The sequence below is a fragment of the Cetorhinus maximus genome, chromosome 13 (assembly GCF_964194155.1).
Source record: "Cetorhinus maximus chromosome 13, sCetMax3.hap1.1, whole genome shotgun sequence".
Lineage (NCBI taxonomy): Eukaryota > Metazoa > Chordata > Chondrichthyes > Lamniformes > Cetorhinidae > Cetorhinus > Cetorhinus maximus.
The window spans coordinates 70,683,509-70,701,216 of NC_135891.1; the positions used below are offsets into that span (position 1 = coordinate 70,683,509).

At 47.1% G+C, this 17,708-nt stretch overlaps 1 protein-coding gene across 1 annotated transcript in view; it reads left to right on the forward strand.

Moving 5' to 3' along the window:
- Positions 1-14,629, forward strand: part of LOC144688683 (deoxynucleotidyltransferase terminal-interacting protein 1-like) — a 51,734-nt gene extending 37,105 nt beyond the window's left edge. The window contains exons 11-13 of the mRNA XM_078555517.1: positions 8,834-8,905; positions 11,127-11,182; positions 13,809-14,629. Of these exons, the coding sequence (XP_078411643.1) occupies positions 8,834-8,905; positions 11,127-11,182; positions 13,809-13,917 (237 nt within the window). The 3' untranslated portion in view covers positions 13,918-14,629. The remainder of the gene's footprint in view (positions 1-8,833; positions 8,906-11,126; positions 11,183-13,808) is intronic.
- Positions 14,630-17,708: the final 3,079 nt, after the last annotated feature.

Genomic DNA, 17,708 nt, shown 5'->3' on the forward strand with positions numbered 1-17,708 from the left:
TCATGAAGACTCGAAACGTTAACTGATTTCTTCTCCACCGATGCTGCCAGACCTGCTGAGTTTTTCCAGGTAATTCTGTTTTTGTTTTGGGCCAATACTGTGTTTTGCCCTGTGTGTATTCAATCTGCATCACTGCTGAGTTTTACCCTGCAGTACCCAACTAGAATGGCAGGGGAATGGGACCCTGAGCAGGGAGACAGAGCAGGAGGAAACAAGGATAGAAACAAAAGACACAGAAGTAAGAAGCAAAGGCGGAAGGCAGAAAAAACAAGGGCAAAAAACAAATAGGGTCATAGTGCAAAATAAAGCTAAGATGACTAACAAGGTTAAAAAGGCATTGTATCTTAATGCGCGAAGCATTCACAATAAGGTAGATGAATTAACAGCGCAAATAGATATAAACGGTTATGATATAGTTGCAATTATGGAGACATGGCTGCAGGGTGACCAAGAATGGGAACTGAACATCCAGGGGTATTCAATATTTAGGAAGGACAGACAAATAGGGAAAGGAGATGGGGTAGCATTGTTAGTAAAGGAGGAAATCAATGCAATAGTGAGGAAGGATATTGGCTCAGAAAATCATGATGTGAGTATAGAAGGTATGATTAGTAAGTTTGCAGATCACATGAAAATTGGTGGTGTCGTAAATAGTGAGGAGGAAAGCCTTAGACTACAGGACCAGAGTAGGACCGGGAGGCAGTGCGAGAGGAGCGGCGGCCTTGGCAAGACTTAAAAAGAGCGGGAGCTGAGAGTCAGAGCAGAGATTTAAAAAGACCAAGAGCTGGACTTGGGGCTGAAAGTGGCACGAGGACAGAGCGAGTGTTCCGGGGAGATGTGGGGCTGAAAGCAGCACGAGGACAGAGTGAGAGTTTCGGGGAGACACGGGGCTGAAAGAGGCGCGAGGACAGAGCGAGAGTTCCAGGGAGATGCGGGGCTGAAAGTGGCACGAGGACAGAGCGAGAGTTCCAGGGAGACGCAGGGCTGAAAGTGGCACGAGGACAGAGCGAGAGTTCCAGGGAGACACGGGGCTGAAAGCAGCACGAGGACAGAGCGAGAGTTCCAGGGAGACGCGGGGCTGAAAGTGGCATGAGGACAGAGCGAGAGTTTCGGGGAGACGCGGGGCTGAAAGTGGCACGAGGACAGAGCGAGAGTTCCAGGAAGATGCGGGGCTGAAAGAGGTGCGAGGACAGAGTGAGAGTTCCAGGGAGACGCGGGGCTGAAAGCAGCATGAGGACAGAGCGAGAGTTCCGGGGAGATGCGGGGCTGAAAGTGGCACGAGGACAGAGCGAGAGTTCCAGGGAGACGCGGGGCTGAAAGAGGTGCGAGGACAGAGCGAGAGTTCCGGGGAGATGCGGGGCTGAAAGAGGTGCGAGGACAGAGTGAGAGTTCCGAGGAGACTTGGGGCTGAATGCGGCACGAGGACAGAGCGAGAGTTCCAGGGAGACGCGGGGCTGAAAGTGGCGCGAGGACAAAGCGAGAGTTCCAGGGAGACTTGGGGCTGAAAGTGGCACGAGGACAGAGCGAGAGTTCCAGGGAGACGCAGGGCTGAAAGTGGCACGAGGACAGAGCGAGAGTTCCAGGGAGACGCGGGGCTGAAAGCAGCACGAGGACAGAGCGAGAGTTCCAGGGAGACGCGGGGCTGAAAGCAGCACGAGGACAGAGCGAGAGTTCCAGGGAGACGCGGGGCTGAAAGTGGCATGAGGACAGAGCGAGAGTTTCGGGGAGACGCGGGGCTGAAAGTGGCGCAAGGACAGAGCGAGGGTTCCAGGGAGACTCGGGGCTGAAAGAGGTGCAAGGACAGAGAGGTGGTCACACCGCAGGTAAAGGCTGAACAGGCAGAAAGGGGATGGGTGACCACTAAGCAGAGTAGAGGAAGGTGGATAGTACAGGAGTCCCCTGTGGCCGTCCTCCTCTCTAACAGATATACCATTTTGGATACAGTTGGGGGAGATGACTTCTCAGGGGAAAGCAGCAGGAGCCAAATCCATGGCACCATAGGTGGCTCTCCTGTACAAGAGGGGAGGAAGAAGAATGGCAGGGCTACAGTGATAGGGGATTCAATAGTAACGGGAACAGACAGGCATTTCTGCAGCTGCAAAGAGACTCCAAGATGGTATGTTGCCTCCCTGGTGCCAGGGTCATGGATGTCTTGGAGAGGCTACGAGACATTCTGATGGGGGAGGGCGAACAGCCAGTGTCATGGTACATATTGATACCAATGACATAGGTAAGAAAAGGGATGAGGCCCTACAAGCTGAATATAGGGAATTAGGCCATAAATTAAAAAGTGGGACCTCAAAGGTAGTGATCTCAGGATTACTATCAGTGCCACGTGCTAGCGAGTAGAAATAACAGGATATATCAAATGAATATATAAAGCAAGGTAATGCATTTTGGAAGGTCTAATACAGGTAGGAATTATACAGTAAATGGCAGAACCCTTAAGTGCATGGACGGGCAGAGGGATCTGGGTGTACAGGTCCACAGGTCACTGAAAGTGGCAACGCAGGTGGATAAGGTAGTCAGGAAGGCATATGGCATGCTTGCCTTCATCGGCAGGGGTATTGAGTATAAAAGCTGGGGAGTCATGCTGCAGCTGTATAGAACCTTGGTTAGGCCACACTTGGAATATTGCGTGCAATTCTGGTCGCCACATTACCAGAAGGATATGGAGGCGTTGGAGAGGGTGCAGAGGAGGGTTACCACGATGCTGCCTGGTCTGGAGGTTATTAGCAATGAGGAGAGGTTGGAGAAACTCGGATTGTTCTCACTAGAACGATGGAGATTGAGGGGTGACTCGATAGAAGTTTAAAAAATTATGAGTGGCATGGACAAAGTAGTCAGAAGCTTTTTGCCAGGGTGGAAGAGTCAATTACTAGGGGACATAGATTTAAGGTGAGAAGAGAAAACTTTAGAGGAGATGTGCGGGGCAAGTTTTTTACGCAGAGGGTAGTGAGTGTCTGGAATTCGCTGCAGAGGAGATGGTGGAAGCAGGTACGATAGTGGTGTTTAAGAGGCAGCTTGACAAATACATGAATAGGATGGGAATAGAGGGATACAGACCCTGGAAGTGCAAAATGTTTTTGTTTGACAGGCAATATGATTGGCGCAGGCTTGGAGGGCCAAAGTGGGGTGGAGGGAGAGGTGTTTGCTAGTGCAGTCGGGGAGGGTGTAAACTAAAATGGCAGGGGGATGGGACCCTGAGCAGGGAGACCGAGCAGGGGGAAACAAGGATAGAAACAAAAGACACTAAAGTAAAAAGCAAAAGCGGAAGGCAGAAAAAACAAGGGTGAAAAACAAATGAGGTCATAGTGCAAAATAAAGCTAAGATGACTAACATGGTTAAAAAGACAAATCTAAAGGCATTGTACCTTAATGCACGGAGCATTCAAAATAAAGTAGATAAATTAACAGCACAAATAGATATAAGCAGTTATAACATATTTGCAACTATGGAGACATGACTGCAGCGTAACCAAGGATGGAAACTGAACATCCAGGGGTATTCAATATTTAGGAAGGACAAATAGGGAAAGGAGGTGGGGTAGCACCGTTATTAAAGGAGGAAATCAATGCAATAGCGAGGAAGGACATTGGCTCGGAAAGTCATGATGTGGAATCTGTTTGGGCGGAGATAAGAAGCACCTAGAGGCAGAAAACGTTAGTGGGGGTTGTCTATAGGCCCCCAAACAGTAATGGATATGTAAGGGAAGACATTAAGCAGGAAATTAGAGGCGCATGTAATAAGGTTTCAAATGTAATCATGGGTGACTTTAATCTACTTATAGATTGGACAAACTAAACTAGCAATAATACTGTGGAGGGGAATTTCCTGGAGTGTGTACATGATGGTTTTTCCTCAATACGTTGAGAAACCAACTAGAGAGCAGGCTATCCTAGACTGGATATTGTGCAAGGAGATAGGATTAATTAACAGTTTTGTTGTGCTTTTCCTTGGGGAAGAGCGACCATAAAATGATAGAATTGTTCATTAGGATGGAGTGAAGAAGCTGAATTCGAAACTAAGGTCCTGAAACTAAATAAAGGGAACTACGAGGGTATGAGGTGTGAGTTGGCAATGATGGATTGGGGAACCTTACTAAAAGGGTTGATGGTGGATAGGCAATGGCTAATACTTAAGGAATGTATGCATGAATTACAACCATTGTTCATTCCTGTCTGGCACAAAAGTAAAACAGGAAATGTGACTCAACCATGGCTTACAAAAGAAATTAGGGATAGTATTAAAATATAAAATTGCCAGAAAAAGGAGCAAGCTTGAGGATTGGGAGCAGTTAACAATTCAGCAAAAGTAGACAAAAAGATTGATGAAGAAGGGGAAAATGAAGTATGAGTGTAAACTTGCAAGGAACATAAAAGCTGACTGTAAAAGCTTCAATAAATATGTGATGAGAAAAAGATTAGCGAAGACAAATGTAGGTCCCTTACAGTCAGAAACAGGGAAAATTATAATGGGGAACAAAGAAATGGCCGAAGATTTGAACACTTCCCAGAAATATTAGGGAACCAAGGGTCTAGCGAAAGGATGGAATTGAAGAAAATCAGTGTTAGTAAAAAAAAATGGTGCTGGAGAAATTAATGGGGTAAAAGTGCTGAAAAATCCCCAGGGCCTGATAATCTACATCCAGGGTACTAAAGGAAATGGCCCTGGAAATATTGGATGCATTTGTGGTCATCTTCCAAATTTCTATAGACTGTGGAGCAGTTCCTACAGATTGGAGGATGGCAGATGTTACCCCACTATTTAAAAACGGAGGGAGAGAAAAAACAGAATTACAGACTAGTTAGTCTAACATCAGTAGTAGGGAAAATGCTAGAGCCTATTATAAAAGACATGGTAACAGAATACTTGGAAAGCATTAACGGGATTAGACAAAGTCAGGATGGGTTTATGAAAGGGAAATCATGCTTAACTAATCTATTGGAATTTTTTGAGGATGTAACTAGTAGAATAGATAAGGGAGAGCCAGTGGATGTGGTGTATTTGGATTTCAAGAAGGCTTTTGATAAGGTCCCATATAAGAGGCTAGTGGGCAAAATTAAAGCACATGGAATCAGGGGTAATATACTGGCATGGATTGAGAATTGGTTGACAGACTGGAAACCGAGAGTGGGAATAAATGGGTCTTTTTCCGGATGGCAGGCTGTGACTATTAGTTGTCTGCGGGATCAGTGCTTGGGGCCCCAACTATTCATGATATATATAAATGACTTGGATGAGGGAACCAAATGTAATAATTCCAAGTTTGCTGATGACACAAAACTGGGTGGGGTTGTGAGGAGGAAGCAAGGAGGCTTCAGGGCGATTTGGACAAGTTGTATGTATGGGCAAACATATGGCAGATGCAGTATAATTTGGATAAATATGAAGTTATACGCTTTGGTGTAAAAAACAAAGACAGTATTATTTAAATGGTGATATATTGGGAAATGTGGATGTACAAAGGGATCTGGATGTCCTTGTACACCAGTCAATAAAAGTGAATAGGCAGGTGCAGCAAGCAATTAGGAAGGCAAATGGTATGTTAGTCTTCATTGCAATGCAAGAGGATTTGAGTTCAGAAGTAGAGATGTCTTACTGCAGTTATACAGGACTTTGGCGATACCACACCTGGAGTATTGCATGCAGCTTTGGTCTCCCTACCTCAAAGGATATACTTGCCATAGAGGGAGTGTAGCGAAGGTTCACTAGGCCGATACCTGGGATGGCAGGACTATCGTATTCACTAGAGTTTAGAAGGATGAGAGGGGATCTGATTGAAATGTGTGAAATCCTGACAGGGCTAGAGAGATTAGATGCAGGGAGCATGTTTCCCCTGGTTGGGGAGCCTAGAACCAGGGGCCACAGTCTCGGGATATGGGGCAGGCCATTTAGGACTGAGATGAGGAAAAATTTCTTCATTCAGAGGGTGATCAACCTGTGGAATTCTCTTCCACAGAAGGCTCTGGAGGCCGGGTCACTAAGTATATTCAAGAAAGAAACTGATAATTTTTTGGATATTAGGGGTATCAAGGGGTATGGAGAAAAGTGGGAATATGGCGTTGAGATAGAAGATCAGCCATGATCATATTGAATGGCGGAGCAGGCTGGAAGGGCCGAATGACCTACTCCTCCTAGTTTCTATGTTTTTGTGTTCAGTGTGACTCATTGCTGTGTTTTACACTCTGCATGTTTACTGAGAGTCAGTGCTGTGTTCCACCCTGTGTGTGTTAGTGTGGGTCATTGACCCATTGTGGGTTGGTGCTGTGTTTAACCTTGTGTGTTCAGTGTGGTCCAGTGCTGTGTTTTACTGTTCGTGTGTGCAGTGTGTGTCAGTGCTGTGTTATCCCCAGTGTGTGTTCAGTCGGCATCAGTGCTATATTTTAGCCTGTGTTCAGTGTGGGTCAGTGCTGTGTTTTACCCTGTGTGTATTCAGTGTGAGCCAGTGCTGCATTTTGCCATGTTCAGTTTGGGTCAGTGCTGTGTTTAACCCTGTGTGGGTAGGTGCTGTGTTTAACCCTGTGTGTTCAGCGTGGGTCAGTATTTTACCCTGTGTTTTCAGTGTGGTCAGTACTATGTTTTAACATGTGTGTGTAAAACACAATGCTGTGTTTTACACAGTTTATGTTCAGTGTGGGTCGATTCTACATTTTACCGTGTGTGTCTTTAGTGTGAGTCAGTGTTGCATTTTCCCCAGTGTGTGTTCAGTCACTCTGTGTTGTGTTTACCCTGTGTGTTCATTGTGGGTCAGTGTTGTGTTTTACCCTGTGTGTGTTAAGTCACCGTCAGTGTTGTGTTTACCCTGTGTGTTTAATATTGGTCAGTGCTATGTTCTACCATGTGTGTTCAATGTGGATAGGTGCTGTGTATGTTCAGTGTGGGTCGATTCTACATTTTACCCTGTGTGTCTTTAGTGTGAGTCAGTGCTGCATTTTCCCCAGTGTGTGTTCAGTCACTCTGTGTTGTGTTTACCCTGTGTGTTTATTGTGGGTCAGTGCTGTGTTCTATCCTGTGTGTCTGTTACTGTGGCTGTTGGACCCTTTGTGGGTTGGTGCTGTGTTTAACCCTATGTTTGTTTAGTGTGGGCCAATGCTGCGTTTTGTCCTTTGTTCAGTGTGAGTCAGTGCTGTTTTTTGTTCTGTGTGGGCCAGTGCTCTTTTTACCCTGTGTGTGTTCAGTGTGGGTCTGTTTTACCGTGTGTGTTCAGTGTGAGTTAGTGCTGCGTTTTACCCTGTGTTCAGGGTAAGTCAGTGCTATGTTTTACGCTGGGTGTGTTCATTGTGGGACAGTGCTGTGTTTTACCCTGTGTGTGTTCAGTGTGGCTGCGTTTTCCTCTATGTGCGTTAAATCACCGTCAGTGTTGTGTTTACCCTGTGTGTTTTTAATATGGGTCAGTGCTATGTTCTACCATGTGTGTTCAATGTGGGTAGGTGCTGTGTATGTTCAGTGTGGGTCAGTGCTATGTTTTACGATCTATATATTCAATGTGGATCAGTGCTGTGTTTTACCCTGTTGTGTATTCAGTATGGGTCAGTGCTGTGTTGTATCCTGTGTGCATCAGTGGTGTTTTATCCTGTGTTTTCAGTGTGGATCAGTGCTACATTTTACCCTCTGTGTTCAGAGTGGACCAGTGCTATGTTTTACCCTGTATGCATTCAATGTGGGTCAGTGTTTTGTTTTATCGTATGTGTGTTCAGTGTGGGCCAGTGCTGTGTTTTATACTGCGTGTGTTCAGTGTGGGTCATTGCTGTTTTTTACCCTGTGTGTGTTCGATGTGGACAATGCTGTGTTTTACCCTGTATGTGTTCAGTTTGGGCTAGTACTGTGTTTTGCCTTGTGTGTATTCAGTGTGGGCCATTGCTGTGTGTGAACAGTGTGTGTCAGTGCTATATTTTCACCAGTGTGGGTCAGTGCTGTGTTTGACTTTGTTGTATATTCAGTGTAGGTTAGTGCTGTGTTTTATCCTGTGTTCAGTGTGTGTCAGTGCTGTTTTTTCCCCTGTCTGTTTTCTTTGTGGGTCTGTGCTGTATTTCACCCTGAGTGTGTGTCAGTATTGTGTTTTACCCTGTGTGTTCAGTGGAGGTCAGTGCTATATTTTACTCTGCCTTTATTGTGGGCCAGTGCTGCGTTTTACCGTGTGTGTGTCAGTATTGTGTTTAACACTGTGTTCAATGCTGTGTTTTACCCATGTATATTCACTGTGGGTTAGTGATGTGTTTGACCTTGTGTGTGTTCAGTGTGGGCCAGTGCTGTTATTTAGTGTGTGCGTGTGTATGTATGTGTTTTTAGTTTGTCTGTATTGTTTAATCCTGTGATAAAAGCAAAATACTACAGATACTGGAAATCTGAAATAAAAACAGAAATGTTAAAAAATCTCAGCAGGTCTAACAGCATCTGTTTGTGCATCAGTTTAACCCTGTGTGGGTTGGTTCTGTGTTTTTCTCTCCACAGATGTTGTTAGACCTGCTGAGTTTTTCCAGCATTTTCTGTTTTTGTTTAATCCTGTGTTTGTTCAGTGGAGGTCAGTGCTATGTTTTATCCTATGTGTGATCAGTTTTGGCCAGTGCTGCGTTGAACCCTGTATGTGTTCAGTATTGGCCAGTGCTGTGTTTTACCCTGTGTGTGGTCAGTGTGGGTCAGTGCTGTGTTTTACCGTGTGTGTGGTCAGTGTGGGTCAGTGCTGTGTTTTACCGTGTGTGTGTGTTTAGGGTGGGTCTATGCAGTGTTTAATCCTGTGTGTGTTCGTTTCATCCTCTGGTGATGTGAGTGATTTGTTTCAGCGTTTAAGTTGTGTATGTTCTCATTTGTACTCTTGTCTTTTTTTTTCAGTATTCTGCAGACTCGCAGGACAAGCACTGGCTCGGGGAGAAGCATCACATGCCAGCCACAGGGGGCAAGATGGTGAGTATTGATGCTCAAAGCAACTCATCAGTCTCAATTTTACCTTGAGCAAAATGTTCCATCTCTGCCATCATGTTCGGTCTGTGACTGTATGTATTGGTGTGTTTGTTTTGCAGGTGCACCTTTGGCTGTCAGTGTGTGGATGTGTTTGTAGGTGTCTGTGCATGGATCTGTGTCTGTTGGTGTGCCTGTTTTTGACTATCTGTGGGTGTGTAAGTGTGTGTGGCTGTCAGCCTGCATGCAAGAGTGTCTCTGTGACTGGGTTTCTATGTATATATTTGTGTGTGGCTGATTGCACTGATAGCTTCCTCCCATTTTGTGTAATTTTTGCCCTTTCCATGTGCCACTGCTTCTGCCAGCACTGCTGTGCAGAAGTTGCTAGGAGGCTGGTGATTCAACTGATGAAGGGTTTGGGCTCCTTGCTCCCGCCCAATGAGAAGCTGCCTTTCTGTTGCCCACTCACCACTTGCTTACCTCGTGTTCATGGGTAAGAGCAGCTCCATTAAGCAAATGGAGCCTCATATGAACTGAAAGCTGCTGGCTTTGTGCTTGCTGCATATTGGGTGGCATACCAAGTGTTCACAATACCCACCCCGAGTCATGGTTTATCATTCTCTGGCAAACATATAAGATGGTCACCATGTCTTCCTGCCACCTTTACAAGATGGAAACAAACCGCCATTAAACCCATGTATAAAGGACAATCAACTGGCTTAGCATTTACTTACAGGTTAAATAACACACACAAGACAACGTACACTGTAATATACTGAAACTGCAAAACAATAGCAATTATTATTTAAATTATTATATACCATATTTAGATTGGTATTTCTTAGTGTTTGGTCAGCAGCAGAACTTTGGGTGAAACAGTCACATTTTCTCTTGAAGCTGAGCTGTTATATATTAGCCCATGGCATTTGGATGACTGGCCGCAACTATAGCTTAGCAACCAATGATGTGGTTATACCAAGAATCTCCATTCACCTTCTGATTGTTAGTTCTGAAAATTCCAGGGTCTGAGGCAAGTACAGTAAAATAGTTCAATTTACTGTGATACACATGAACTTGTTGAGCAAACTTATTCAACACTCTGAACTCCTACACTTGTGGTAGAACACGTGATTATGGCATTACAGATTAAATGGGCCAGCAGTCAAAGAGCTAGTCAGAAACAATGATTCAAAATCAATCTAAAATTTATGGCTGTGTTTCGAACCCTGTCAATTTGCATGAGTGTGGGATCATAGATCTGTTTTTACAAAGAAATTTTCCAAGAGGAAATCAAACAAAAATTAAAAGGCAGAAGAAAGAACCTAGGAGAAGTCACAATGTACAATGTCCAGACTTTCAAAAAAAAGCCCCTGCAGTTTCTGGGAGGTTTTCTACAGGAAAAGAAGCCACCATTGGGCAGTTCTAGCCTGTTTTTAAACAAATAAGTAAACCCACTGAGAATTCAACATGTTTTACACCTTGAGGCATTAATACCGAGGAATTGCTGTTTCCCCCTAATATTCCCTTATACAGGGCTTAACACTTGCAGAGGACTTTGCAAATGGCTGAGTGTTGAGAGTGGTGTTGGAGTGTTACACCAGAATCTACCGATACACACAGATTAACATGGTAGCTGCCTACTCGGTTGGTTTCTAAGTAAGGCTATTTGCTTTCCCATATACAGACAGAACCAGCATTTTCTCATTGATAATACAGGGATTGTATATTTAGCCCAATGTCCACCATTTCCAGAAGTTTGTAAATTTTACTGAGGAATGATAGCTTCCAGTCTAACTCAAACTTACATTTTAGCTATTTCAATAACTGTAAATTAAGACAAGAATTCCGCTGTTTGCTGGGCTTCATGACTCACTCAGCAACCAACTTGCCCATTCCTTTTGAAAGCATTACTTAATCAGGAATCTGAGGACAGGATATAAATCTCGTACATGTCCTTCAACTGACTTAATCTCCAATTTACTTTTCACAACCCTGAATTATTTTATAGATTACTTCAAACATGCACAGGTCATAAGCATTTTAGTCTCCTTGGACACTCATATGCCTCCTTAGTTCTCTGGAGAGGGAGCATAGCCTGCAGTCTGTATTTCCGAGGAACAGACTTGCCCGTGCATAAACTGAACAGGGATTCCTTTGCATGAGATGTAAATGATGGTGGGGGAGTCCAGTGGGAGTGCATACTGACTGCAATGTATTTATGTTTAAGGCTTACCTGCTAATAGAAGATGACATTCGAGAACTGGCTGCCAGTGATGACTACAGGTGAGAACCTTAGCAATGAGACAACTGATCATTTCAAACTAGTCCTATTGAGGGAGGTGTGGCACTGAGAAGCTGGGAGGTCAAAGACGAGTGTGATGCTTTGCATAATTGTAAATGATGATGTAACATTTAGTCTCGACCTTGGTCCAAAAATGATGCAGGAAGTTGAAGGGTGTATGAGAAAAGGGGTTTATAGAATGAATATCACATTCCATGGTAAAAGTTTGCTGCCGCGCAGCCTTGTGCCGCAGGGAGGAAAAGAATAGACTTCTGAAGAGACGTGTGAAGAGGGGAAGAGAGAATTAACCTCTGCTGGAGGCAGTCTGTCATGCATGCCCATGCAGAATCAGACAGTCCCAACGGATAACCCAGAGTTAGTTTGGACTCTGATGAATGAAGCAGCGTCAAGGGTGAAGGCAAAAGGACAGATGTTCCTCAGGAGATGAGCACACAAGCTGTTGAAGGGATAGTCATTCCAATTCAGCTCAGCGTAGGTAGAACATGTACCTTAATACAAGAGTAAAAGGTAAATGTAATAGTTCAGTGCAGAAGCACTGTGCAGGCATGGCTCAGTGTCGGCACGCTGCTCTGGCGTGGCTCTGACGGCACGCTGCTCGGGCGTGCCCTGGGGTTGACATATTGCGCCGGTGAGTCGCGCTGGCCTGTCCCGGGCGTGGAGCACCACGCCTGCTCAGTTCAATGTAGCCAAACCACGCCTGTGTGGTACGTTGCGGACGGACTGCTCTAGCTTCACCATGTGTTGGCACACAGCGCCTGCATGTCTCAGTGTAGGAACACCGCGCATGCCTATCTCAGTGTCGGTTCCTGGCGCCTTCCTGCCTCGGTGTGGGCACATCGTGGTTTCTAGGAACACTCTGCATCTCGCTCCCCCTCCCTCGCTCCCCCTCCCTCGCTCCCCCTCCCTCGCTCCCCCTCCCTCGCTCCCCCTCCCTCGCTCCCCCTCCCTCGCTCCCCCTCCCTCGCTCCCCCTCCCTCGCCCCCCCTCCCTCGCCCCCCCTCCCTCGCCCCCCCTCCCTCGCCCCCCCTCCCTCGCCCCCCTCCCTCGCCCCCCCCTCCCTCGCCCCCCCCTCCCTCGCCCCCCCTCCCTCGCCCCCCCTCCCTCGCCCCCCTCCCTCGCCCCCCCCTCCCTCGCCACCCCCTCCCTCGCCCCCCCCTCCCTCGCCCCCCCTCCCTCGCCCCCCCTCCCTCGCCCCCCCTCCCTCGCCCCCCCCTCCCTCGCCCCCCCCTCCCTCGCCCCCCTCCCTCGCCCCCCCCTCCCTCGCCCCCCCCTCCCTCGCCCCCCCCTCCCTCGCCCCCCCTCCCTCGCCCCCCCTCCCTCGCCCCCCCCTCCCTCGCCTCCCCCTCCCCCTCTCTAGGGACATCTGTCTCCCTTTCTCTCTCTCTCCCGGGACGTCCGCCTCTCTCACCGGGACGTTTGCTCCCCCTCTCTCGCTCCCCCTCCCTCGCTCCCCCTCCCTCGCCCCCCCTCCGTCCCTCCCCCTCCCTCTCTCTCTCCCGGGACGTCCGCCTCTCTCTCCCGGGACGTCCGCCTCTCTCTCCCGGGACGTCCGCCTCTCTCTCCCGGGACGTCCGCCTCTCTCTCCCGGGACGTCCGCCTCTCTCTCCCGGGACGTCCGCCTCTCTCTCCCGGGACGTCCGCCTCTCTCTCCCGGGACGTCCGCCTCTCTCTCCCGGGACGTCCGCCTCTCTCTCCCGGGACGTCCGCCTCTCTCTCCCGGGACGTCCGCCTCTCCGGCTTCCAGAGCGCCCGTCGCTCCGGCTCCCTCCCGGAGCGCCCGTCGCTCCGGCTCCCTCCCGGAGCGCCCGTCGCTCCGGCTCCCTCCCGGAGCGCCCGTCGCTCCGGCTCCCTCCCGGAGCGCCCGTCGCTCCGGCTCCCTCCCGGAGCGCCCGTCGCTCCGGCTCCCTCCCGGAGCGCCCGTCGCTCCGGCTCTCTACAGGAATCCTGCGTCTATGTCTACGAACTCTGTCTGTAGCAATTCTCTGTCTCTGTCACTATGGGAACTCTGCCCCTCTCTCTAGGAACACTCTCTGTCTTTATAGGAACTCTCTGTGTTTCTCTATAAGAAACCTGTGTCTCTGTAGAAATTCTGTGTGCCTAACCCCACAGCAATGCACTCTCTCTGCAACCTTCCCTCCCTCTAGGAACCCTGCGTGCGCCTCTCTCTCTCTCTCTCTCCAGCAACTCGATGTGTCTCTCTCTCTCTCCAGGAACTCTGTGTCTCTCTCTCTCCAGGAACTCTGTCTCTCTCTCTCCAGGAACTCTGTCTCTCTCTCTCCAGGAACTCTGTCTCTGTCTCTCTCTCCATAGAAGTTAAGTGTGTCTGTTGTTCTCTTGGACCTGTGTGTGTGCATGTCTCCTCTCTCGTTATAGGACGTGTGTGTGTCTATATCTCCATCTCTCTCCCTCTGTAGAACCTCTTTATGTCTCCATATTGCACTCACTCTCGAGGGCGTGTGTGTGTGTCCATCTCTCTCTTTATCGGACCTCTGAATGTGTCTCCATCTCTCTGCTCTCTCTGTTAGACCTCTGTGTGTCTCTCCACCTCTCTCTATAGGATCTCGTGTCTGTGTGTGTAACAAACCAACTTTTCATGCTGTGTTGCAGGGACTCCCCTGAGCTGAGACTGGATGAACTCCGACCCTTTGTCGTTCCCTACTGGATCCTGGAGAAGATGCAGAAATACATGATGGCTGTACGGACAGAGAAGGAGTAGGAAGTTGAGCAGAGCTAGGGAGGGAGGGGGGTACCAGGATATGAAACTTTTATTTCCAGGATCGGCTGGGTATCCCGTGGTGTAATTAGTCCTGTTGAGGACTGATTGTAGTTTCTATCACTGGTGTTTCTGAAAGAGATGCTCAGTGCGAGAGAGTAACACTTGACTCAGGAACTGCCAACGATCATGAAGCACTGAAGAGGCCAGACTTGGTTGTTGTAATACTGTGTGAAACAATTAAGGCTGGTCACATTAACAGGTGCCTCTGTTACTGTGATACGTAAAGCCTGTGTCTGATAGTCACTGAGATGTGCTTTTGGGCCTTGCAGGAATCTGGGCCAGGAGGGAACTATTCTCCACGTGTTTGAAATATATAATCTTGTTGAAGTAAACTGTTGTTCATTGACTGTGGTGCTGGGAGTGCTGCTGCCTGCACCTCAGGGATGAACAGTTGAAATGTGACAGTATCCTGGCTCAAGGACTTAACAATGGCATCCATTTGAAACAGCACAGCCCAAACAGTAAAAAGGATCGGCGGAGCAGGCTTCTGAATTACCAGTGTGACGTCTTGATTTCACAATCCACATGCGGGCTCAGATTGATGTAAATGGCACACAGACAAAACCACAGCACGATTACAGATTTCTTGTCTGTGCATTTGTGCGGTGAATACAGTTAAAGATATTTTTCAGTAAACAGTATTGAGACCGTGCACAGTTCTTGTGTAGTGCTTGGTTAAAAGAATCCCTTCCAGAGATCAAAGTGTTAATATTAAGCTCTTATTTTGGGGGCTTATGAGGGAAGCTTTCCTGATGTGATCATTTGTAGCAAAATGCTGAACAATTATTCAGAACAGCTTTACAGTTTTATTGCTGTGAGAAGTCACCTGCATCTCCCTCCCTCCCCTTACCCCTCTCTCTCCTGCTTTCTCTTCTCTCACGCACTTCTCTTGTACGGCTTTCTTTCTTCAACGTTCTCCACCCTCCCTCCGCCCCTACCCCACTCCCTCTCTCTCACCCCCCCCCATCCCAAACCCCCTCAATCTGCTGTGCCCACTCTCTCCCAACTTTCAGTCCCTCCCCCACTCTCTCCCTCACTCCCTCCCCCTCTCTCCCTCTGCCACTGTCCCTCCCTGACCCCACCCTCCCTCCCCCGAACTCACTCACTCCCGTCCTCACCCCACTTGCTCGCCCTCCCCCTGCCCTGCTCGCCCTTGCTCCCTCCCGACCTCTCCCCACCTCTCTCTCTCCTTGTGCTGTGCTCCCCTCTTTCAATATTTTACCCACCTCTCCTCCGGCTGCTCCTTGGTACATTGTACAATGGACAAAGTCTGCATTCTGTTCAGCTTGATGGTATTTTCCACAATGAGTGGATGTAGTTCATTGCTGTATATCTAAACTATACAAATACGTGAGCTATCGCTGGGTTATTGGGTGAGATAAGATGAAATTGAATCAGCTCTAGAGCGAACAGACATTATATAAATACATCAAAAATAGTGACATCAGAATAGATGTTTAATTGTATAAGATGTAATTACAAACGTTGACTCTAGACCTGCCAACCCCAGGAAAATCAAACTTTCGTGACTTTAGCAAACCAAAATGATCCCTCAATCTTGTCAGTTTTCCGAAGCGCTCTTTTGAGAGAAAAGCTGTCAGAGTTTCTGGGGGATTATGTTATCTGTGTCAGTGTTATTGGAGATTATCTGCCTTAGTGCTGCGGTTAGATGCAACATCTCTCAGCTGGGGAGCAGTGCTCAGTAGGTCTTGGCTTTGTGACTTATTAAATTGTGCAAGCTTAGACGCGCAGCTAAATTGTTAGCTTTGGACCTTTCCCTCTACTTTTGTAGAATAGAAATGTGGGGAATTAAATACAAGGCTCTGCCATGCCTGTATATTCAACTCTCTAACTTTGAGAATTGGAACTTAATTGCTTTCTTGTCATCAATTAAAAGTGTTGTTCAAAAGTTGTCTGGCTGTTGCGGTCCCTTTGAAGAGTGTGTGTGTGTGTGTGTGTGTGTGTGTGTGTGTGTGTGGGTGGGGGGTGGGGGGTGGGGTTCATTCCTGTATCCGTGGCAATGCTTGACACCTAGTTAAGAAGTAAATTTCATTGCCACAAGCTGGGTCAGTGTAGTGAAGCCATGTACTGTATGTAGCCAGTTGATGGCCCAGGAAGAGAAGGTCATGAGCTCACTCCTTCAGCTTTAAACAACCCACTCGGGCTAAGGTTGTCCCCCACGCAATTATGCGTTTGCACTCCTATCGGGCTCATAGAGTAATTCATTGACTACTTTCTCCAGCTGTCTTTGTTGAGGTGGCAGCAATGAGGGGTGAGTTTCCACAATAAGTGGGTTGAAGCAGTTAGGAGCTGATGACCTTTAAATAGAACCCTAGGAACAGGTTATTCAGCCCAATCAATCCGTGTTGGTATTTCCTCTCCCATATGAACAAAATGTTCACATTTATCAGTCTTATTCTTGACAGTTTGCTGGCCCAGACAGGGCAGCAAATGCCCTCTAGGTGCCTCTGTATACAGAGGCTCTGGAAATATAGCCCAGCCACACACTACCTGGTTAAACCAAGGTCATTTTTTGGTGCAATACAAGAGTTGCAGGAAGCTTCAAATAACACATCCCACAGCAGACCATGTGAAATGGGACCAAGGAGAAAGTGTTTGCTCACTCCCCACCTCTGTCCCAATGTTATGCTAATTTCCCCAGTTATGATTGACTACAACAATTTATATTTGCAAAATTCAATGGTGCCATTCAGCAGCAGGAAATTGGATGAATGCTTGAGTAGGAAAAGCATTTGTAAAGAGAAGGTTGAGAGGAGATTTTATAGAGGTGTTCAAAATCATGAGGGGTCTGGACAGAATAAATAGGGAGAAACTGTTCCCATTGGTGGAAGTATTGAGAAAAAGAGGGCACAAACTTAAGGTATTTGGCAAAAAGAAGCAACGGCATCATGAGGAAAAACTTCTTCAAGCAGTGAGTGGTTAGGATCTGGATTTGCAAAAGAAATCTGGAATTGAAAGCTAGTCTTAGTAATGGTGACCATGAAACCATTATCGATTGTTGTAAAAACCCATCTGGTTCACTGATGTCCTTTAGGGAAGGAAATCTGCCTTCATTACCTGGTCAGGCCTACATGTGACTCTAGACCCACAGCAATTTGGTTGACTCAGAACTGCCCTCTGAAATGGCCTAGCAAGTTCCTCAATTCAAAGGCAATTAGGGATGGCTAACAAATGCTGGCCTTGTGTTATGACTGAGATGGGAGGAGTGCACTGTCTGCCTTTAGTTCCACTACTCCATGGATCACAACACATACTTAAATGATTTCTCCAGCTAGCTATGTGTATATAAAAACAGCCAAATATGTGCTTTACCTATGAATCTCAGAATGACCACTTAATGCCCAGGTGTCTTCAATAAACAACAAAGTTATTAGTTTATTATAAAACCAGACTTGTCAAGTAGAAAGGCAAAGCTCATTAACATGGAGTATGAAATATGAAAGTGTAATACTCTAAATACCCTAACATCCACAAATATATAATAAAATATGGGAATTTTGCCAAATGGTTCAAGGATAAATGGTAGAGTCCTTGAAATAGTGTCCAAATTATACAGTTGGCTTCTTAGCGCTGGCCTGTGAAACAATCGATGACTCTTACACTACTTTACAGGTGAACTTCAAGAAAAACTTGCAGTTAGTCGATTTCAGAATGTACAGCGACTTCGAAGCAACTTCCATTCACTTTTTGCTTCGGACCGGGTCAGGAGC